At 43.3% G+C, this 23,226-nt stretch overlaps 1 protein-coding gene and 1 long non-coding RNA gene across 4 annotated transcripts; one reads left to right on the top strand and one right to left on the bottom strand.

The window, feature by feature from the left end:
- Window positions 1–2,364: 2,364 nt before the first annotated feature.
- On the top strand, window positions 2,365–22,318 carry LOC112554565 (mucin-5AC-like). 3 transcript variants are annotated; one of them, XR_003097260.1, is made up of 7 exons: window positions 2,365–3,286; window positions 13,849–13,976; window positions 14,222–14,291; window positions 14,915–15,057; window positions 15,746–17,803; window positions 19,004–19,058; window positions 19,812–22,318. XR_003097260.1 is itself a non-coding variant. In XM_025222393.1 (6 exons), exons 1-6 carry the CDS (start codon window positions 3,215–3,217, stop codon window positions 19,005–19,007), a joined length of 2,475 nt encoding a protein of 824 aa, XP_025078178.1. In that variant the 5' UTR covers window positions 2,365–3,214; the 3' UTR covers window positions 19,008–22,318. The 3 variants fall into 3 exon arrangements, 2 of the variants coding, with proteins under 2 accessions (XP_025078178.1, XP_025078177.1); XM_025222393.1 differs by having other exon boundaries at window positions 19,004–22,318; XM_025222392.1 differs by lacking the exon at window positions 19,004–19,058 and having other exon boundaries at window positions 2,369–3,286.
- LOC112554566 lies at window positions 14,909–21,104 on the bottom strand. The gene is made up of 3 exons (XR_003097261.1): window positions 20,993–21,104; window positions 18,362–18,543; window positions 14,909–15,043 (listed from the first exon to the last, which is right to left on the bottom strand). It is a non-coding gene; the product is annotated as an uncharacterized LOC112554566 (long non-coding RNA).
- Window positions 22,319–23,226: the final 908 nt, after the last annotated feature.

The following is a 23,226-nucleotide window of genomic DNA, read 5'->3' as shown; positions in this document are numbered from 1 at the left end:
TTAGAAATAATAAGCTTTAATTTGATATAAAAATGTTACACAGAGTATTTTGATGCCATTCTGATGTAATGTGGAACAAAATGAGTACATTTGTGGAAAAGAACTCAACCATCTTAATCCCTTGATTGATACTCAAACCACTTTCTGTAACTTTTTTAGAACCAAAGTTAAGTCTCTTCTTAAACTTTTTTGAATGCTGGCCAAGGTAAATGTCAGGTTTAGAGTAGTGACATTTACTTAAAATCCTAACTTTAAAGTGATCATGCTAATATTTTCACTGTACTTGAGTTTCTTGAACAAAAATTGAGTAGTTCGTTGTGTTAGTTGAGCTGCCAGATGCTGATTTCTAAGTTTTAAGTACTCAGCTGTTGGTAACTTAGGGCAGGTTTTAAAATAAGATTTTATTCATCTCCAATTTGAGCATGAATTTACACCAAAATTAAAGTATTTAAAAATTCATAACTTGTCAACTATTTGAGTTATAAATAAAAGCTTGAGATCGTTAAATCACGATGAATAAAAATCAATTTGTCTTTATACTTTTCCTTTTTCTGGTTGATTCAAAAATCAGCCTGGAGTACCTACTTCGTATAAACTGAAATACTGTTTTGCTCACTTGTACGTGGAGCGCACACACACACCAAGATTTGGGGAGTAAACTGTATTGGTATGTAAAAATTGGAAACTTGCAGCAAAATTTGTTTTGTTCGTCTCTTGAAATCGAAACTACAAGAGTTACTTCCTCCCTGATGGAGAACAGTTGGATGTTGGTGGCCCTGGTTTGGTGGGCCTGAGATTTCCACCTGCGTTTGTCACCCATCCCAGTGAGGATTGATGTGTTGACCCAAGCTGAGCTTCCTGGGACGCGGAAGGTGCCAGGACAGCCAAGACAGAGGAAGGTGTTGAGTAAGTATAGCTGCCCTAGCTTCACGATGTTATCTCGCCAAGCAACCACACCACAGTGGACACGGGGACCATGGACTTACAGGTATTTCAATACACCTGTTTGCTGGGGCCGGACACACCTTCTGCCAGCTCGGCCCTGTGTAAAAGAATGGACACGCACGTTCTATTTATTGCTGGTATTTGGGGGGAGGTTTAAAAGTGACATTTACAGGTACAAGCGTGTGAATTTTGTTGTTTGTTTTGGTTTGAATTTGTTGTTTGTTTGTATCTTTTGCCTCAGCTGGGACCCAAGTATGTCAAAATATGAGGCGGGTGCAGATATCTATTTGAGTTTCTGGTATAAATATTCCTTAATGAAAAATATCAAGTAATATACATATTTGAAACCCAAAAACATGCACAAGGCAAACGAAATGGTGAACACTTGTGGTAACCGACATCCCCAGGACCACCCAGCTACCCAGATATGACTAACGGGTGAGGTCTGGTCGAACGCCAGGGCAGTGACAGCGGTCATTGTCTGGAATAACACACAATCCAGGACAAACAATACATACATATATATATATAAAGGCAGCGAATAAAGAGAATACCTCCATGTCGTGTGGAAACCTGTGGGGGAGAAGGGTCGAAATCAAATCCTTCTTTTGTAAGTTTATGATGTACTTAGTGATGGATTGCGTAAGCGTTCTGTCATAAATATTCGTAAAGAGGGAACCTACTGTTCATTTAGAAACATATTTTTCTCTTTTTTATATTTTGGTAAAGAGATGAAACACAAAAGACCCACCCACCAATATAGATCGTCATTATAATGTGACTATGAAAGGTTTAGGTTTAAGTGGTGCATAGAACTCTGTGTAATGATGTTATTTTCTCCGGCGACCACAACAAAGGTGACATGAATTATAAAAATAATGCTTGGAGTCATCAGGTCTCTGTGGCGGCAAGTTCCAAAGACAGATAATGAACAAACAAACCAACATAACAGTCGCGACTCAACGGCAACAACTCAAAGGTCCAACCACAGTCTTTATGTTTCTATACACTGATGTCTTCTCTACCTTCCATTTGGATTCTGAATCATTTTAAATTTAATGGAGTGCATACAGAAAATGAAACTAAACAACAAGAAAAATTGTGGAATGTCTACATTCGATTTGAAAAAAGATGTTTGGTGCCTACAAAGTTACATTTTTAATATTTAATGCCTTTTTCTCGTTGATGATCATGTGAATGCCTCAAGTTCAGTGTAAAACAAGAAACAACTCTGGTGCAATGTCAGGTCGGAGCATCATGTGCCTCATCAACAATGTAGCAAGTGCTGGTGAAGCTCTCGGACATCAGTATTTCAATAAAAGCGCTTTCATAAACAGAAACTTGTAAATGCTTTCATGTCGGCTGAAGTTATTTAAACAAAGCCCTATAAACAGGTCCTGCTGACTGCATCAGAGGTTCTCCCCCTCAGCCAAGACGAGTGGTTGGTGAAGGCGGTTGTCAGCCAATCATGGCCGCGGAAATAAGGCGACTGGCGGCGCGGCGGGCGAGATGGCTGTGTTTACAGGCGTGACGAAGTTACCAGGTGGGAGGCAGGTGAGGATGAGGCCAGAAGGTAAAGACGCGCCTCTCAGATTCTGGCATCACTCGGCAAGACGTCACCGCACGCTCAGCTCACACGAGGGCTCGCGCTGGACAGGGAGCGACTAAAGGTGATTGTACAGGTGTCTAACGTCACAACCTCACCTCCCCTCCTCCACCTGTGTCCAGGTGCTTGGTGCACACTCAGCATCGGGACTTGCTTGTCGGGTGCGCAGGGTAGTCGACCGCCCGCTCTCAGGCGTGGGTGATGCTGAGTCACAACCTTACGAGGCGCATTTCGTCACAGACACCCGGGTACGGATCTCCTCGTGCAGGTATACTTCAGGTCAACATCCAGTAACAGTGGTTGCACCCACTGACTTCTCATCTCATAAGGCGAGGTGACCTCGAAGGGTGCGTACAAACTACCATATTAGCGATTACTTACCTGATCTCCGTGGGGAGAAAAAATTTTCGATCGAGTAGATTGGAAGTAAAGCAGGTCTGAGGCAGAAGATAGAGGTGAGAATCACTCAACCAACATACCTCGACAAGTCAATCATCTTTTAGCAGAAACTTACCTAAAGCATCTTTGAACTGAAACTTGCGTCGCGTTTGTGTTAACCTCTGACCCTTGGTCAACCAACATCTACATTCGTGTGTAAGACTACACACGGTTATCATCAGAGAGAGGCTTCAGTCGACATTGAAGACTTCGTTGTCGGCAGAAATGAAGAGTTTAATCATCATCGCAAGTTTCGCTGTGGCGCTGGCTGGGACTCTGGACATTGTGGCTCCAAGGGTAAGAAAACATTCTTTTTTTGTATTTTCTTCGGTAGCATAAAAAAAGTTGTTGACCGATTTCTCACCTGAAATCTCTTACAGTAAAGCTGATTTTCCCCCATTGTACATTGGACTGAAATGATCTGTCTCGGGCCTATCGTAAATTTAATATCAAATACTAATTAGCAACAGGCGAGTGTGTGTCAACTGATGTTCACGAGGGGAAAAGCGCGAGGAAGAAAGATTTGACAGACTAATGGATAGTGAGAGTTTAACAGGGTAATGAATATCAAGAATTTGAAAATATTTGTTTACTCTGTTAAAGAAGGTTTGGACGATCGTCTCATCTCAGTCAAATACAAATGTACACATTCATTAGTTGCAGGGTATGGGTATATTTTGTTCTTGAATGGGAAAGTCATGATTTTAGGAATTGTGAACATTTATGAAACTACTTTTTTGTGATAATAATATTTAACCTGCGTGTCCTCATCATCATCATTATCGTCCTCGTCGTCGTCTTCGTTGTCATCATCATCAGTTGTTGTGACAACAGGGGCCTTTCCTGGAGCCTTATTTTTGGTGAATGTTTCTAGGGATCTGATTGTTAGTCTTTTGTTCGAATTTAGTGCTCAAAAAATCAAATGCGCCATGCGCAAAGAAGAAAACAAATTCTCATACGCAATTAGGCTTCGGTGCATTTCGTGGCTCATGAGTAACACCTAACGTCCACCTAACGTCCACCTAACGTCCACCCAACGTCTTTATTTTTTTACCCGAGCGTTTAAACAGCTTGTGATTGGAGAGAGCCCAGGCTGAATAACAATAATACACCGGAATGCCGGGGTGTACAGACATTCCACCAAATCACCAACGGGTGGGTGTCCCTTCTTGAGTGAATAATCACTGGAATGTGTCACCCCGGGTGGATTAGCTATCAATAGCTCTCGTATAGGCTCGGTTGTGTATCCGGTGTCCTAAGAAGAGTGGAAGATGAGGCGGCCGGCAAGGCGAGATCGTGCTTATTTCTGTTTACTTATTCGGGCGAAGGAGATGGTGAGTATTCTCCAACTGTAGGAGGAGCCTATTTTTCCTGAGCTTTGTCCGGTCATTTACATTGCCCACCCCCATTCTTCAACTCTCTCTCTCTTTCTCGCTGTTACTTCTGTTGTTTTGTCCTGAAACCTCCTCGTGCTTGTGCATGTGCATGTGTATACCCGCTCACAATTCTTCAGCTCACCAACATTGTTTGCAATCAAACGGTTGTAGGTGTTCTTACAATTCAAAAGACTCGTTTGACCTCACAAGGCTTGGTTCTTTAAACTGAACTTACAAAAATTCTACTGTATGAAAAACGAACTGGTAGTGTACAGATATCAGCTCTCTTTCTCTCTTTCTTTTCTTTCTTCCTTTACTACATCTTTGCCTCTCGTTTTCCGCCTGTCAAGTTCCGGTTCCAGTTTGATTGGCGCCATCTCTTTCCGGTTCATTGATTAACTTCTGCCACCATGGACGCTGAACATTATTTTTATTAACCAGTCCTGGGTATTGGAGGTGGCGAGGTGAGGGTGGGGTGGGGCGGAAGTAACTCCAACAGTTGACTGCTGTCAGAACTATGTCATAGGAGTCGCCAGCTACGTCACCGGAGTCCTTATCTCACGTCACAGGTGGACCTGGGCCAGGTAATTGCGATGGCTGGGCAGTGCAGCACAAGCTGACCTCACCAAGTCTATGTTTAGGGACCCCGAGTGGCCTGTGGAGCCAAACAGCCAAGCCTGCCTGCACTGATGACACAGTCACAGATGCCCGAGTGTTGTGCTCGCTGCTACTTTCTCTTGTGCCTGCATGCACGTGGCTGTGTTGACTGAACTCGGCCATTGTGTGTTTTCCGCGGGACTGAACAGCAGACCCTCAACAACTAACGAATTTTCTTTTTTCTCCTCCTCCTTTTTGTTTTCACCTCGCTCGCTCTCATTCCGTCCATTAAGTCATCGTGACCGTCGCAACAGCCTTCACCTCTTCCTTCCTTCTCACCTGTCCTCACCTGGGACGAGGCACGTGAAAAGAAAAAAGAACAGGTGATGCAGTTACAAACACTTAATAATTACATCATTATCATATCCTTTACTCCATTGGAGACAAATACAGAAATAGTTTGAAATTGTTATCCACTAAAGCGTAAATATCACGTGATAATTTCGTGCTCTAAAACACACCTGAGTAAATATCTGGCAGACATCTATGATGTCATGTCACATTTTGAAGGAAGTCATCTGACGATGATCATCTGATAGCTCAGGAGATGTATAATACTCCAGACACATGTAGTGGCACATATCACACTATAGACATGTGATACTCCGGACATACATACATGTACTGCTATATATTACACTGAAGACATATAATCGGTTGATATAACTATTGTGACACGTATTACACTACTCCTTTATACATCTGCAGCTTCCCGTCACTGTTAGTCGCACTTTACAAAGTTTTTATTGCCCAGTGAACCAACTCAGCAAGTTCCGGGTATGCATTGCTAGCTACAGTGCCACACGTGCCACACCCTCATTTTCTTATCTTTATACAGATCTCCAAGTTCCAGACATCACTTTACCGCGACCCCGCGACCCCGTGACCCCACTGGGACGTGCTCCCTTCCCCCATCAGCCAGGACACAGCTGATCTAAGCTGCGGGCCTCTTTGATGTCCACAGTGATGTCCACAGTGGTGTCCACTGCTGCAGGAGGCGGGCTAATCTCGGGCCTCATCGTCAGACGAGAGGTTACAAAGGAAGTGCCGGTCTTGGCCTGCTCGCCCTCACCCCGCCGCTTGGCGCTCGTCTCTGGGGCCGCATGCAGGCTGGGCTGTGGAGGGTTAATCGGATAAGCCCACCTTTCCGACGGCCGACGCGCGAATGTTGTCCTAACCTCCCGAACTTCAAAGACTGGCACTGCCAGTTCCGTGCAGAAACGAGTTTTTTTTCCTCCCCCGGTAGCGTTTAGTCACTTTGTCTTTCTCTTCCCCATCTCTCCCTCTTTCTCTTTCTCTTTCATTCACGTACTTGAATATGCCCCTCTTCCCCCCGCCTACCCAACACACACACACACAAACAAACAAAGAGATAAGGATGGAGAGAGTGAAAGAGAGCAGTCTCTATAATATATTTTTTTCTCCATATTGTTTGTCGGATTTAAGGAGAACATAGCAGGACAAGATTAGGCGTTTCTCGCCGAACTATTACTACTACCGCCTAGCAGCTGACCCTGTAAACGGGTAACTTATGCAAAGAAATAAAGCGTACCCGAGAAGAGATCTGAACCCAGGACAGCAGATTTTCATTGTATAGTGACATGTACGTGACTACCGTCCAAGAGAATGCGCGATTGACAGCCATCACTCCTTTGCTGGCTGAAAATGACAGACGTCCGTTAGATTCTTTTCTTCCTTTCTTTCTTTCTTTGGTGCAGACTCAGCATCACAGCATCGAGACTTGCATCAGCGTTCTGTCATAAATATTCGTAAAGAGTGAACCAACTCTTCGCTTAGAAACAGGTTGAGGTTTATGTGGTTCATCGAACTCTGTGTAATGAAGTTATTTTCTCCAGCGACCACAACAAATTAAGATGACATGAATTGTAAGAATAATGCTTGGAGTCATCAGGTCTCTGTGGCGGCAAGTTTCAAAGACAGACCTGAATCTCTTGTTACTGTAGCCTCGTTACCGCTCAGTTCTGAACCACAAGGGATACCGAGGATGCCGCTAAAGCATCTTAGACAAAACAGAGCTGCTTTGCCAGATGAACGATCTCCCTTTATCGAGTCACCGCACCACACTTTGCGAAAAACAAGCGCGTGTTGTCGTGTAAACAGCCAATTGTTGTCGTGTAAACAGTCAATACCGCTATTTACACGGAATACCGCTGTTTACACGGTGGTTCTTGACAGCCATTGTGTCTGTTCGCGCGCTCTGTTGACTGGGTGAGCGCGAGGAGGGAGACAATGGACCGTTATTTCCCGAGACGTGCGTGAAATTTTCGAGAGCGAGGCTCAGAATTCGTCCAGAACCGAGGGGATGTTTGAATGACGTCACTGGGTCGCCATCAAGCACGCGCAGAACGAGAGGCTTGCTGCTTTGTCTCGTGCAGAGCGAAGACATCTTGGTTTGTCTCGTGAAGAATGAAGACATCTTCGTTTGTCTCGCACTGAGGATCAAGGTCAAGCACGCCGGCATAGTTCTTTGACGTGTGGGAGGAATTCAGTCGGCTATGACAAACTGAGAGGCTTTGTTTTCAATCATAGACCCGACTATGCTGAATAATAAGAGCTAATTTGTCTTCTTTGTTCTCATGGGCAGTATTGGAGAGAGAAGCCAGGGTGAAGCAAGGATCAGCCATTACTAGATACCCGATCAAACCTGGATTGAACAGATTAGCTGAATGTGCAAGAAGCTAACATACCCGGGTTAAAGACCATAGGGATGTAAAACTAGCATACTTAGGTCTGATGGAAGCTAATTTTGGTGAATAGTATGGGTTGAAAGCACATTCACAGGTGAGACAGATAACCGGAGGCACAATAACTGAAACAGAGCAGGTGGAATGGAGTCGCAACCAGTCACAGGTTTATACGTGAACACAAAGACCCTCGAGTGCAAGCTGAGGATTGTGCCACGTCTGACAATTAAACAAAAAACCGTGACAAAAATAACCTGTGAGCTGCAGAGAATCGAAAATCTTGGCGTTACAGCAAACCATTTTTCAAGGATGTAGGTGCTTCGATCAGAAAGATTAAAAGGTTAAAGGTGTTTATGCAGAAAATTTATGAACAATGCGAGCAATGGAGACATATCATGACACGGAGAGAAGGACTTTTCTGAAGAAGGAGGATCTAACACTAAAGAGAAAGTTGGTATAGCTAGCTTCCCCATCTTCATCTGCTTGAAAGCTGTTGCTGGGTTTGTCGGGTAATCCACGAGTGCCGTTATCGCCGAGGGCATTGATGGCGGTAGAATTGAGAGTTGAGCCTCTAAACCCAACTTCTTGCATTTCATCCTTCTTTGTTTTCTCTTTAAGCAACGCCCAACTTTTTATTTGAGCAAACAACTTCCTCAACTTTTGTGGACTTGACCAAAAAAAATTCCAAAACTTTTTAACCTGTTCTTGAGTGGGGGGGTCTCTAGTTTGCGGATTCTCTCTTAAACAGAGGGCGGTCGTCAAGATGCTTCTGTTTGCTAACGAATGGTTCAAAAATAGACATTTTGGCCTGCCTTCAGTTTTCTAGACTACTTTAGATATTGAGTCAAATGATGTTTTAAACAGGCTGCCTCGGCTGACCACCTGGCTAAACCTGTTCGCTGCATCCAGGAAACCTCCTCGTATTTATCTTGTATTCAGGACGCATGAAACTAGTCTGACAGCTGGTGTTTGTCCTGGGCTGGCGTCTCCCTATGACACCCTCGAGAAATACAGTCTTCTGTGGCCTGCATTGTGCACGCGACTGTAAATACATGCACGCTCAGGGGACGCCATGCACTTTCTGGTGCACGTGCAAACAAAATGCTGCTGGAGGAGGGAATGGGGCTCAGTTGGGAAGAGGGTTTTCCTACAGTAAGCTGGGAAGAAGGATAGCCTACAATGAGTAAGTTGGGAAGGAGGATAGCCTAGAAAGGGAGCTGTGTGGGAACAGCACGTGCTACACCAAGGTCAGACTCCATATGGGAGCATCAGACTGTTTCTAAACACAATATGTCGGGACGCAAGGCCCTATGGGAATTGGTTGCCCTAGAAACAGATCCCACTCTGCTTTGAAAGTATTTTCTAGCCACTGAGTCTTTTTATTTAATTAGCTACACATCATTGTTGATATTACTCACTCTGAGTATGATGAGCAAATTAATAAGAGGCATTTCTGAATGTTAGTAAACAATCAAGTCGCTGGTTAATTTCCAGTCAAGAAAAAGACCCACACTTGTTTCTTTTTATTACCTTTCTTCCCAAAGTTTCATTGTATTTTGCTTCAGCAATTTTTTTCTCTTTTTCCCTTCGTCTTCCTCTCGCTTTTACCTTCCCTTAGTTTTTCTCTGTCGTCTTTCATTTTGTTTTCTGTCGTCAACAAGAAGTATTTTTAAAGCAGCCTCGAGCAAATTTAACCGAGCGTTCTTCACATGTTTGCCACACCTGCACACAGACACGGTGGGTCAGCAAGTTCGGGAATTCTGGCCAGTTACCTTCCTTTAGCGTCAATCATCTCCCTTTTCTCCGTGTACTACGTCAGCAACTTGGGTGGAATAAAGGGAGGTTCGAAACTTGTCCATATGTGGAAACCCAAGAAACAAGTTGCCACAGTTAATTACCGCCATCATCAAAGCCTGTTGTTTTCTTTGGCAACAAGAGGAAAAGTTTGCTGGAATGGCTCGTGCCTCTGTGTGTCTCTGTGTGACACTGTGTGTCTCTGTCTCTGTGTGTCTCTGTATGTTTCTGTGTGTCTCTGTGTGACACTGTGTGTCTCTGTGTACCTCTGTGTCACCGTTTGGCTGTGCCATCAGAAACTGAAGGTCCGCCCAGTCGATGGCGGCGACCTGACCTCTCACACGTAGCTGTGTTTTATATTTCTTTTCTTTCCATCTCTCTTTTCTTTGATCGTACGCTGCTGGCAGAAGTTCGATGAGAGCTTGCCAGAAATCAGTTGTGCGCATGACGACACATACCACGCCTCAGCTTCAATCCGCAGATGATCGTCTACCTGCAGGATGCAGGCGGAAATAGCAAGGTCAGCGAGGTCCATGGGGGGTTGCGGGACTGGTGAGGGGAGGAAACGTTAGAGTGGGCTTCAGTGCCTGCATGCAAACACCTCAGGCTTTACTACCTGGCGAGCCAGCCTCAGGCCATCTTACCAGCCTCAGTCACTGCACCTTGGACACAGAAGTAGGCGGGGTGGAAAATGTCGAACAGGTAGGTCAAAGTCCGCCGAAAAAAAACCGTTATCTTGTTTCCTTTCTCGGACAGACCTTTCACGATTTTGAAATGATGGGCGTTGTCGACATTTTTGTTAAAACAAAGAGCGGGGTGGGGTAGGAGAGAGAGAAAAAGAAAGCCTCGTGTTTTAGATGAGTTCTAGCTTGCCACCTTCACATTTTTGTGTCTTTGCTTTGGCAACACTGCGCCTCATCTCCGCAAACTGCTTTACCCAAGAAGGTCTCGTGCCGCCCATTGTCATAAGCTTCACATTCCTTGTTAACCACGTGATCATTTCGTGTGCCACTCCCCTGCCCTTGCTTCACTCAAAGGAAGCTCCTTTACTTTAGGTGGGTTTTGTATGCGCAGAAACGCTTTGTGTCCATGCAACACCTCCAACACTTTCCAAAGCACCTGGCGCTTTCGCTCATTTCCCACCTGTACACCACAATACTTAGCTAACAGAACGTAGGGTCTGATTTCACGAATGATAATTAGACGGACGGTCACAAAAAGCTAGCACCACGGTTTACAACTCCCTTTTTTTTTTTTTTTTTTTTTTTGTTTGTTTTTTTGCATGATAGATGAAATAGGGAAAATAGTCTCAGGAACATAAAACTGACTTTCCAAAAGGTCAGCACAAAGCAATCGCGGGTTCGAATGTGAATGTCTGGCATTGTTGTTACTAAAGGTGACAGTAAACAATTTTCCCTCAAAGACTAAACTGAAGATGTAAACAGTTAGCGGGTGGCGATGGAAGGGGTGGAGGCTGGTGTTAGTTCCAAGCAAACGGACGCGCGGGCCAAGCTGGTGGTGCAGACACGCGCGGGGGGTGAGTAGGGGGAACAGGTAAATGTCCCCAGGTGACAGATGGGGTCTCGACCAACATGGGGCACAATACCCGAGCGAGTCTTGTCGTTGAGGTGGGCTGTGGTGTCTGCACTAAACTGGGTGGCCGGGTGTGGTTGCTGTACTCATCGTGCTCCGTGTGTAAACTTGCTGAGTGTGGTGTATGGAAGCAACTCTCTCATTACGGTTAGCTCCACAGAAACGCACCCACCCGATCGCACTCTAAACTCAGCACCTGTTATCCCTCCACTCTCTAATTCTCTCTTCCTGTGAGTAAAAAGGTCAGGGAGTCTGTGTGCGTGTGCGTGCGTCCATGTGGGTGGAAGTGTGCGAACATTCTTACATGGGCAGATATATATATATTAAATCATCAGAGGCGCATCATATGCACACAAATAAACAGAGAGAATCAATACTAAATGATAAAATGGTGGTCGAAGAAAAAGATGCAAGAGTGTAGATTGAGAGCAGTAGACTGTGAAAGTTTACTGACACATGACACACAGCAAGAGGACACTGAGCATTGACACCTGAGTCTTGTCGCGAGCTGGTCCTCAGGTGACAGCAAGCAGTGGGACTGAGCACAACCAGGCTTGCACGTGTTTGCAGGACTTAGCAAGCCAGCAACAGGCAGCAGCCTCATCTTACCTATTTCCTTGCTCGTTATCAACGACCTTAAAGCTCTAGTGGGCAGCAATGTTTATCCTCATGATGAGCGAATGTCAGTGCCAGATACTAGTCACCCAAATCTAAGTTGAATAACTACCTTCCATTCTCGAAATACACGCCTACAAACATCGCCATTAATAGAGAGAGGTCACGTGTGTGCACAGATACCCTTAATTAACATCCAACTCTCCCATGGCTGAGGCCTTGACCTCAAAAGCATATTCCTGTACAATCGTGACGTGATATATTCAAATGTCCACAAATATGAGAAGATATAGAGAGTGAGTTTGTTTCTTTTGTTAGGATCATATTGTTGATAAGCTGATATGCACAAAATGATGTTTGCAAAAGAGAAAATATTTCTTCTTCATACACGATACTTCAAGGTGGAATGTATTTCACGTTCACAAATGAGCGGAGGTTTTGTTAACTTTAATGGATGAATAATGTAATGGACAGTACCGACATTTCTAGCAGGATAAATCTGTTTGGATGTTTAACCTTCACTTTCATCTTCATCTGCCTGAGCTAAAACAATGACCCCACATGCTGTTTCCCCAAGGTCAATCATGTGCACACAGCAGACGACCCTCGGCGTTGACGGATCACATTAGCTCTCTAGTCTGCTGTTTGTTTCCGAGGCTGCGAGCATCCCTGTGACACAAGAAGACCTTGATTTCTATAATGCAGCCGCTGCGCCTTAGTTCTTAGCATGCACATGAGAAGAGACTATGCTTGGGAGGGGGAGTATTTTTCTGTTTACTGTTGCCTCCTTTTCTCGTCTCGCCCTTTGTACCCTCCTCCCCTCACCCACCCATCCACCTGTTCGGCGTGCTCACTCTACATTCTATTCGGGTATCGGGCTGTCTGCCCTTGGCCCCTGAGTTCCGGTGTTTGGAGTGAGGTTTACGAGGAGCCGTTACAACCGAGTCCGTGTCGCTTGTCGTTAGGTGTCTTCCGTCACCACGCATCATCCTTTGGGACGACGAGCCCAGGAAATTATTGGTAGCAGTGATTTTCACGGGAGGGAGGCTTTCCCTGTGAAATCTCTCTGGGAAAAGAAGTCTTGTAGGCTGGTGTTCACACGTTTTAAGGGGATTACATGGTTGCCATGGGAAAAAGGAGCAAAGAGAGCTCTCATCACACCTAATTTTTGAACTTTGCAGTGACAGTTTATCGGGTCTGTGGCTTCTTTTTGCTGGAGAAGTCGACAAAGGAAAATACCGGGTATCCCCCAAAAATGTACTCGCACCTTAAATGACAATAAATACAGTGCTCATCGACTTATAAAACAGACTAATGATTCAAATGTACAAATACATCGCAAAATTAAACTCACTCTTTAAATGAAAATAAAGGCATTGTTTATTGACAAGATGAATAGTTAAATGATAAATGAATAAATGGTGCTTCGCGTTGGTGAATCTTCGTGAAAATGTCCTTCAGATTTTCTTCGCACTTCAGTGATATTATCGGGCTTCCATTTTAGCGTTTTATGATAAATGTTTTCTCGTCAAAACTTAGTCGTACTTCTGTAATTATTAGGGTCTAGTTGATCTGAAAAGAAATGAAAAATTTAGTGAGTTATAGAAGGTAAAATATGTGAGTACATTTTCTGAGACACTCTGTTTGAGAGGTAGTTGTTGAGTGGCCAGTGTTATGTAGGTAGTGGGATAGGTGACTTAATAGTCACAGAAAAACCTCCAAAACTTCAAGGGGGTTGAAGGTGGAGAATAGATAACAGCAAAACAATATCACCAGTTTATCACTACCAAGCAATATCCACATTAAAGAATTCTGACTTTGCCACTTCTCGTCCTTTTAAACACTTACAAACACATCTTGTGGGTGGTGCTGACAGTGACACAGATGACGACAGGTATGTATTAAAGCTCCACACTGAGTAGAGGTTGGTCTGTCAGACACATCGTCCAAAACGTTTTCGTAAAAACACGCAAGGGGGAGCTATGGGCATTCAGCATTTATACAGCCTTGACATTGCAGATGCTTAGCTTCCTCGAAAAAGTGTCAGGTGCACTCTAGACCAAATCAACATCATGGTCGTCAATAAGTTGAAATCCTTACCTGTTAACCTTTGTCACAGATGATGGAAGCCTGCGTGCTGGACGTGGCCCTGCTGGAGGTGGAGGCCCCCCACTACACGCTGGACGACCTTTGTGTTGCAGGAAACAACAAAGTCACCGTCATCATACGCTGTGCCTCCGGGTCAAGGTAGATAGATCCCCTCACTGCACTTTTATCATCTTCTCACAGCGTCCAGGACACCACAGCATATTCTTCTATGGTTGACAGATTTTGTGTATGTAATGACAGAGACAAATAGCTTGGCGGATGGATATGGATGCATAGGTGAAAGAATTGCTGGTTTATTTTTCCTGGAATCAGATCCCGATTTTCCTATGCAACGCCTCGGACTTTTTCGGGTCTTTTATCAGAAATATGTTTTCGATTTTCAGGTATGCCAGCCAAGCTTCCCTCAGTCCATGTCTACAGCAGCCCATAGTAACACTACAGTACGACACTAAGGTGATAATAATTAATAATAATAATATCCTCCAGCGTCTTAGGGACAGAACTCTCTTCGTAACTTGAAAAGAGGAAGTAATGTTTAGACACCAATGAAAATGTTTGTGAGCCTGACATTGAACAGAAGAAAATGTGTACGTTTTAAATATATTGAGAAAGCCACTAGTGAGAGAAACAGGTGAGAAAGTCGGTAGAGAGAGAAATGAGGGTAGAGAGAGCACCTGTCATATACAGGTGTCAGCGTGCACAAAAGCTCGGAAATATCGAGGAAAGGGAGAAAACCTGTGACAAGCATCGCCAACGCTGTTGTGTATGAATGATCGAAAATACCAATCGGCCGGCAGTGTACTTGTGCTCATTTCACAGAATTCCTTGAAAGCAAGCGATGTGGCTCAGACGGTCGAATTCTACTTTACAGATTTAGTTAAAATTTGCACAATTGTGAAGTTATCGCCCGTGGTTTCGCGACTAATATTTTGAGAACAATTTCCGCGTTTCATCTGTTGTGAAGATATCGGCATGAATACTCTGCCACGGACTTTCTCACATGAACAAAAAATAAGAGGATTGTGCAAAATGTTGTAAGGATTATATATTTTTTATTTATTTAGTTATTTTTGCAGGGAGCTGAGGCAACCAACATCACGCTGCTGCTGTGGCTGAACCTGGGTCACGATGTCCTAGACTCGGCAAGTTTCATATTCTCTCCTGTTGGAGACAGTATATTTTCGGCTAATCACGTTCTTGGAGACCTTCAGAAAACAAGGTGAATCATAACAGAAAATATGTTTTTAGCTTTCATAACATTGCCAGTTGTACAGTAGCCTTTGTTAGTATATGACGCCATTGCTTATTGGCACTCCTCGTACACAACAATGTATACATGTATAAATTTCAATGCTACAATATTAGCAGACCGTTTGCTCACTTAATGGCTTGCACCAATCACTTTGTATCTTCTCTAACACTTCTTTACCTGCTGGAAGAGTTCCTACTACAAAAGTACTTTGTGTATGTATGCAGTCTGTAAAATAAAATGTACAAAAGCTGTTGTTTTTAAAACATTACCTTCGCCTACCATTAAAACTATTACGACTATTTTTACTCAGATACACATGCTAGTGAGAAACAGAAAGTTCTACCAACCCTACAAGCCAATCACAGATCTCTACATTCCCTACCAACGACAATAGCAGCAGCAACAGCAATAATAATCATCATCATCATCATCATCATCATCATCATCATATCAAACAAAGAACTAGTTTACTGGACTAAACTCTCCTTGCTAAAGAAAAATATCCAAGTGTGCCACGTGCGTGATGTGGTGTGTAATTTCTCATTGCAGACTTCATTGGTCCTGTGATTTATTTGTCATTACATGTTCCAGTGTTCACGTGAATGATTTGTCATTACAGACTTCATTGGTCACATGCATGATTTCGTCATTACAGATTCCATTTAGCAGTTGCCAAGCGGTGCTTTGGAGACGTGGAAACCGAACGGGCGTCCATGGACGAAGCGGCTGATGCTGGTGGTTCTCAGCCCTTTCCGAATAGCGCCTTCTCTAGTCTTAATCACCTGACTGCCAGACACAGAAGAGACACGGACGCCACCCTCAGGCCCTTGAAGACTGGCGCCCAGGCTAGCCTCACTCTCGACGTCTCGCCAGCCATCTTGACTCGGGACTCCAGCCCGGGGGTGGAGACGGTCTTTATCGGCGAGAGCTTTGCGCGAGACGACAATTTTCCTGTTGTCACCAACAGCCTGGACAGTTACTTCAGCGAGTTTTATAGCAAGAGGACAAAAGTTGAACCGCTTCCTGCGTCTCCTGATGAAACCGCTTTGCTAGGCAACAGCGTCCCTGGCAACGATTTGTACCTCTTCGGTGAGGCAGTCAGCGATGATAACAGCACGCTCCTCACCTTTACTAGCACTCAAACCACTAGCCAACCTCTTCAAGTGACTGCGCCAAGAGTGACATCCGCTTCTATAGTCACCTCAGAGCTTCCAGAAAATTCTCTTGGCCACACGTCAGGGGCAACAGGCAGCACGCTCAGTTTGAACTCCTCCTCACAAGCGCCGTTGAATTTCGAGCCAAAGGAAACAAGATCCATTTTTGTTGGTTCCTTGACAGACGATACGATTAGTTTGTCCACGGGTGAATTAGAAACGTCTGATTCAACCTACCAATCAACTACGACAGCTGGACCATACACACAACCGAAGGACTTCACTTCTGTCTCTTTTTTCGAGGAGACAATCATGTTTGGGAACAATGCAGGGAGAAGCTTGTTCTTAGAAACGAAAGATGATGTGACATCACCTGAAGCAAAGAACACAGCTGCAGATGTGACACGTGTGCCAAGTGACGGCACCACAATGCCCCACACGTCCGTTGCGGGAGACTACTCACAGCAAGATTTAAAAGAATCAGCAATAACTTCTACTCTGATGTCGAGAGCCAGCCTGACCTCGACTGTGGCCATATTGTCCTCCACTAGTGATGCTGGTACAGTCCTGAATCCTCTGGAAAACACAGACACAACAGCTTCTCCTCTGGAGTTTGTGTCAGAGGGAGTAAATCCTTTGGGTCGAAGTACGGATACACAAACTGGCTCAGATTCACATATGGTCTCCGAGTCCCAATTGGACACATCTGCCCAAACGATTTCCGATTCTCTAACGGCTAGTACAGAAAGCACTTTAGGTCAGGGGCCATCTGACTTGCCCGACACAAGTGCCAGTGTCGTGGTACCTGTGGCCAGTCTTAGTCCGCTTGACGTTTCTGTCTCCGTGCACCGCCCGGAAAGCACAGTATCATCTCAACATTTGTCTCCTCCTACATCACCCCCTCAAACGTCGCACACGCCACCGACTGACTCATCGCCACTGACTACTCCGAGTACGCCAACATCACGTGCCACAGACTCGCCGACGGAAGCCACGTCACTCACTACCTCGAGTGCGTCACATTCGCCGGAACAATCTACGTCACCCATCACCACGAGTACCTCAACTCAGCAGCAGACACATCCTACGGTTCCCACTGCGTCAGTTCAACCGCAAGCGTTCTCCACGATTCCAACCCCGCCGAGTCAACAGCAAACATTTCAAGTGTCCTCCTCCATTGCGCCGTCATCACCAGGCACTCCTGTTCCATCTCCCACGTTGCCTGAGCAAGACACGTCGTCGACGTCCTCCACAGCATCGTCAGATCACCAACCAGATGTCCCGGTTACTCCTCTCTTCCCTGATGCTCAAACCAGCTCCTTGCCTTCCGACCTGACCACCAACATCACCTTGGAAACAGGTTCCCGAGGCAACAGCAGCAGCTGGGAAGGTCCCATAAATAACTCGGATCGCGGCGATGACGCCTTCTGGCCTATTGTCGCTGCCCTCGTCATCGGCATCCCAACTGTCATCGTCTTCGGCATCGCCATAGTCGTCATATACAAGCGGAGACTGGCTTCCCCGGCACGGCTAAGGGCCGCCAGCATGTACCCCTCCCTGTAAGCAATGTCCTGCATGATGTAGTACCAACCCCTACTCCCACCCTCACCACCACCACCCCGTTACCTGCACACACACTGCTCTGTCCTGCACTCACACTTGCTTAGCCCTGCAGTTTGCACGGATATAGACCAGTCGGGTATACTGCTCACGATATACAAATACGTTTGCACCAATGAAAATATTGTAACCTTAGCCTTTCTGTAACTGTTTTGACATCAGGACGGGGCTGCGATTTAAAGAACTTCAAGAGCTTATCGGATGGCGAAATCGGTAGAGGGTGGAGGATTACAGATGAATAGGCTTAGTGTATTGCAAGATAACGATTTTCCATCTGAATGTTTCCATTGTTTTAGTGAGACATAACCCCGGCATATATCGACATTCATACTTAATTTCTTGTTCTGATAATTAACTATCTTTACTATTTGAACAAAAAGTGTCGTTGTGTAAACCTTCAAGAGCAGCATGGGTGTGCTCATTAATTTTCTACTCAATTTTTAATACATATACATGTCCTCGGCTGTTGCCACAAACTTTGAGCAGTATACCCTTACCTGGTGCACTTGCCGTATTGTCCAGTTGGTATTTTTAATTAAATCTTTCTGTTATCTGTGGTTGATGCGTAGTCGCACAGCAGTTTACTTGTCCATTTAGCTGTAAGGTAATGCTGGGTGAAGAGAGACATTGAAGCCTCCAAATAAATCACAGCTCTCGACGCCGAAGACCTGATGATTTCCTTCACCAAAAGAAGCAACCCTTTTTTAAATGAATTTTATGCAAGCAGGATAGTTCGGTGTATTTAACACGCATTAGAAGAACAATCCTTTTGAACTTAATATTTCAAAGACTGGATCAAAGAATATGAGAATCAAAGAATACTACTATTCTGCCTCTCCTGTTGAAAATACAGTATGCATAAAAACCAGACAAACTTCTGTACATTTTTCACAGAAATTTCATAGGCTGACACTATGCTTTCGTTGGCACGTTCTGTGTGGGAGAACTGGGGGGGGGGGTTATTTACCTACTTTTAAGTGATTTATTTATTCGCTTATGCCTTTGAACTTTATTTGCCTTTATTAACTCCACTGCTGCCAATCCAGTTAGATGTATCATTACCACGCACCGCAGTAATATTTTAATCTTTTCTTCGCTTGTTTGTTAGTTCTTTTCCTTATTCTAACCCTGCACCACAGGTAGGACAGCACAAGCCGTTTGTTACTAACCTGCTTCCCGATAGACAAGAACAAGGTAACAGATTTTTGAACTTACATGAGGGGTTTTCAGAGTTTGCTGAGTTGGAGAAATAAGCGATCTATATGGCTTCTTTGAGAAGCGAAAAGCTTGTTCTTGCAGAAAATCACATTCACCGTCAATGACTATAGTTCCGCTTTTAGAGCGCACCTAAATGATCATGGATCATATGCGATGTGGGATGCATAAAGATGACTAATTGTGTCTGACGAACACTACTTGTGGGAAATATATTCACCACAACAAGAAACGTACACGTAACTGCGAATTTCCTGGAAACCCCTCACGTGAAGTTTTTCTAGTTGTTTTACTAGATATGTCAAACCCGGATTTTTTTTTTTCTCTTTTCTTTAAGCTGTGAACTATTAGAAAATTAAATTTGTTTTCAAATATGAACAAGGAAATTTCTCCATAAATAATTTTTAAAACGATATTTCTGCTGCAAAAGCCTGCCAAAATATTTTATAACTATTTTACATAAGTGTTTTTGCAAATATTGCAAATGCTAAATATCGAAACCAAGCCATTTTTTCATAATAATATAAGACGAAGACTATAAGAATAAAAGAAAACGATAGCTGATAACGATTACGTCTATAAAATATCTTTTATATAAAACTTGCTAAACAACTGCGATTGTATTATATATTGTAAAGTGGTCCAAAATTAAAAAAATATTTCATAAATGAGATCTCTATACAAAGCTGCGCAGTAGGTTGGCTTGCTAAACGGCGACTGTTTTCTATATAGAAAAATCGACCAGAGACGAGCACTGAACTTCGGCGGATCTCATCGGCCATCGATCGATGTTTGACATCTGAACTTCAAAAGCACTGTAGATGAACATCGGTCGTTTTCGACCTATTGTGTGCTTTTTTCAGCTTCGACCTGCCAGTCAGGACATGTGATAGAAGGGTCTGGATGTGTGGACTGCGATGCCAGAAGGTGTGCTCATTGTGTATGGACTGCATCATCGGGGTTTTGACAGACATTTACAAAATAATTGTGATTTATAATGCTCTCCCATGTACATACACGTGTTTAGTTTGATCGCAGTTTGCCTCACTGTCGCTCGTGTGTGACAGAATATTGCAAACGGTACTGTCGTGGGCCTCTGTACAGAAGTGTGTGCGCGCATCCATGAGTGAACTGACAACACGTGAGTGTGCGTGCACGTTTGTATGTGTGCGTGTGGGTGGGTGGATGTGTGAGAGAGAGAGAGAAAGAGAAAGAAAGAAAGATAATTTTAAATATCTTTATGCATATGGAGGGGTGTGTGTGTGTGTGAAAGATAGTTTGTATACCTCCGTGCTTGTGCACTTGTCATATGGGTAGTTGGACGGGTTCGGGTGAGTGAAGATGTATGAGCGAGTAGATTGGTGTCGTGTTGGGTGAGAGTGGCATTTTAGTGAGCATATTTTTGTATTGTTTTCAAACTGCATTTCTGATTTCTTTCGCCTTTTGGGTTATTTTTATACTTAAGCTTCCCCTGTACAAAATAATTCCTTTTTCGTAAACAATTGTAGTTGAGACAAATGCTCATAAATTACTGTACAGATATTTTAGAACAGGTTGCAAAAGTCTGGATTTTTTCCATCGATGGTTACTTGTGCGACCATCTAGGAAAAGATGTTTCCTAAATTATTGAACTTTCAGTTTTTACACGCATTCACAGAACGCATACCGCAACTCGCATACAGACGCTCTCGCACACAAAAATTAAAGGCGTGGACGACCAAGTGCTCTGAGTTCTTAATGTTCTGATGTTGAAAACCGCAGTCGTACAAAATGTTATGACCACGATTACACTGTATTAACGCCTCTCATAGTGTGTTTTCAGTCTACGGATGTATCAAGGCATTACTGTTACACACTGCAATATTATTCTCAAACACAGACCAGTAAAGGGGTGGAATGCTTACTGTACTTACTGAGGCTTGTTCTGGGCCAATGCAGTGCCATCTTCTCAACCATTTCTATCCGTTGATTCATTCCATCTCCACCCACTGATCCATTCTCTCCACCCGTTTCTTCCTGCTCTAACTGTAGAACATCAAAATTTGATTCACATTTTCATCGACACCTGTTTCTTGTGAGCATAGTGCCTACATAAAAGTAAAATTTCTAGGTAATCCATCCTTGAAAATAATTTTCTTTTTTTTTTTTCTTTTCAAAATCACGATGTGTACCTTAACATAGTCTCGTCGTGACAAAGACTTAATGATCTTTTGAATGAAAAGTGTTTAAGTCGTTGCTGTATGATTTATACCTATTACATTGACACTGTATTACATGATTTATGCCTATTACACTGGCACTGTATTAATTAATACATGTTAACATACCAAGTTCTCCCCTCATCAATGCGGGACGTTAGCAGTTGTTTTGACTGTGACGCTGTCACCTGAAGACCGAAAGACACAAGCGTGATGCTGGACTGTCTCATTATCCTGATCGTCATTAACAGAGTCATCGTGGCTAAGCATGCGCATCTTCCCAATCGTCGATATCATCCTACATCTCAATATCCTGTTTGACATCTTCCAAGTTCAACACTAGTATTATCATTTTCTACACAAAAATTTCATCGTCACCCATTCCATCAAAGAATAGAAAGACATTAATGAAAAGAGAGAATGCGGCTTATAATAATAAAGAGCAATGGGTGTATGTTGCTTTTCTTTTGATTCTCTTGTCAACAAAGATTTTGGTGAGTTTTCTTCACGCACATCTATGCGTGTGGATCTAAGCATGTATAAATATAAATATGAGGAACACGTACAGGAAGAATTCCGGTGATCGAGAACTAGCATTATCAAGATACAAAACAGTATGCATCAAACGTGCGGTATAATATTTATAGAGAAAACATCCACTTTGTTCTGTACATCACAAATCTGATTTTAAATTGGAATTTTTGTGCGCGGGTTGAAGGGGAGGCGGCAGAGTGGGTGTATTTGTGCGTCTGTATGTGCGTGTGTAAGAAATTCAACAGTATAATTACCTTTCATATTATTTGTTATTCTTAAAGTGCTCACTGCATTCAGTTCCTGTCTTTTTGTAAAATCATGTGGTCACAGCATTATCTTTAAACTGTGTATGAGTTCATCGTTTCAAGTCGTTTTACAAAACTTTTTATTTAAACTGTGCTCTTGGAAAGTTTAGAGATCAGTTCACTCCAAAAATAAAAAAAAACTAGTCATTATACTTGTGTCATTCATGTACTTGAACTGAAATAAATAAAACAAGAAAATAATTATTTGACTTCGCTTTTTTATTATTCCTTTGATCTGGCTGTGTATCTTTCCTATCCGTTTGTCATTCTATGTTTGCCTCCCATACCAGTAGGTCTCTAGCACTTAAGTGTGTAATTTGTATGCTATCCATGGAGAAAACATGGGTAAAAAAATGTTTCAGTGCATTGGTATTTATGTGTAAGTGGGATGTTGTCATATCGTGATTGAAGATGTTTAAAACTAAAAGTCTTTTTCGTCTTGATGAGCTTGTTCGATCCCTCATTCCTTTCCTTTTTCTGCCCCATCATATTCTTCTGTCAATCTCTCTTCTCATTCTCTACCTCCCAGCTTGCTCTTCCTCTTAACCCGGTCGACTGACTCTCTATATCTCTCTTCATATTATATACATAAGCTGATATATGTACACATATATAAAATTGTATATATTTCAGCTAGATCTTTTATCTTTGTTTTAAAAAATCAGATTGTACAAGTGAAAATATAACGCACTCAGAAGCGACATTTTTATATAGTAAGTGTTAGTGGGTATAAATTCTCAGCACATGCACAATTTCCCAACCCGCGCAACATCACAAAAGTACCGGTTACGTCGAAGCAAACAATTGAAATATAATTCCAATAATAAATCACACGTTGTCATACGACTTCATACGTGTACATGGTTCTGCATCAATCAATAGCTGCTGTCTTTGGCCTCCTCAGCTGTCGTCAATTCGTGAAGTCGCAGCATTGATATGTTGTAACCTTTGTCCTGTAGACGATCGACATAATCATCACGATCAGTGAATCCATATATATAAGACTAACAAATGACTCTCTGGGACTCGGAAATTCGTCGGCGCGCGAGAATAAGATTGGCAAACGTGGCAAATCTTGTCATAAACACGATAGTCAACAGTATTTTCTGT

This window comes from Pomacea canaliculata, linkage group LG13 (genome assembly GCF_003073045.1).
Source record: "Pomacea canaliculata isolate SZHN2017 linkage group LG13, ASM307304v1, whole genome shotgun sequence".
Lineage (NCBI taxonomy): Eukaryota > Metazoa > Mollusca > Gastropoda > Architaenioglossa > Ampullariidae > Pomacea > Pomacea canaliculata.
The sequence above is the reverse complement of the archived record's forward strand: the minus strand, read 5'-3'. Positions and strand labels throughout refer to the sequence as shown.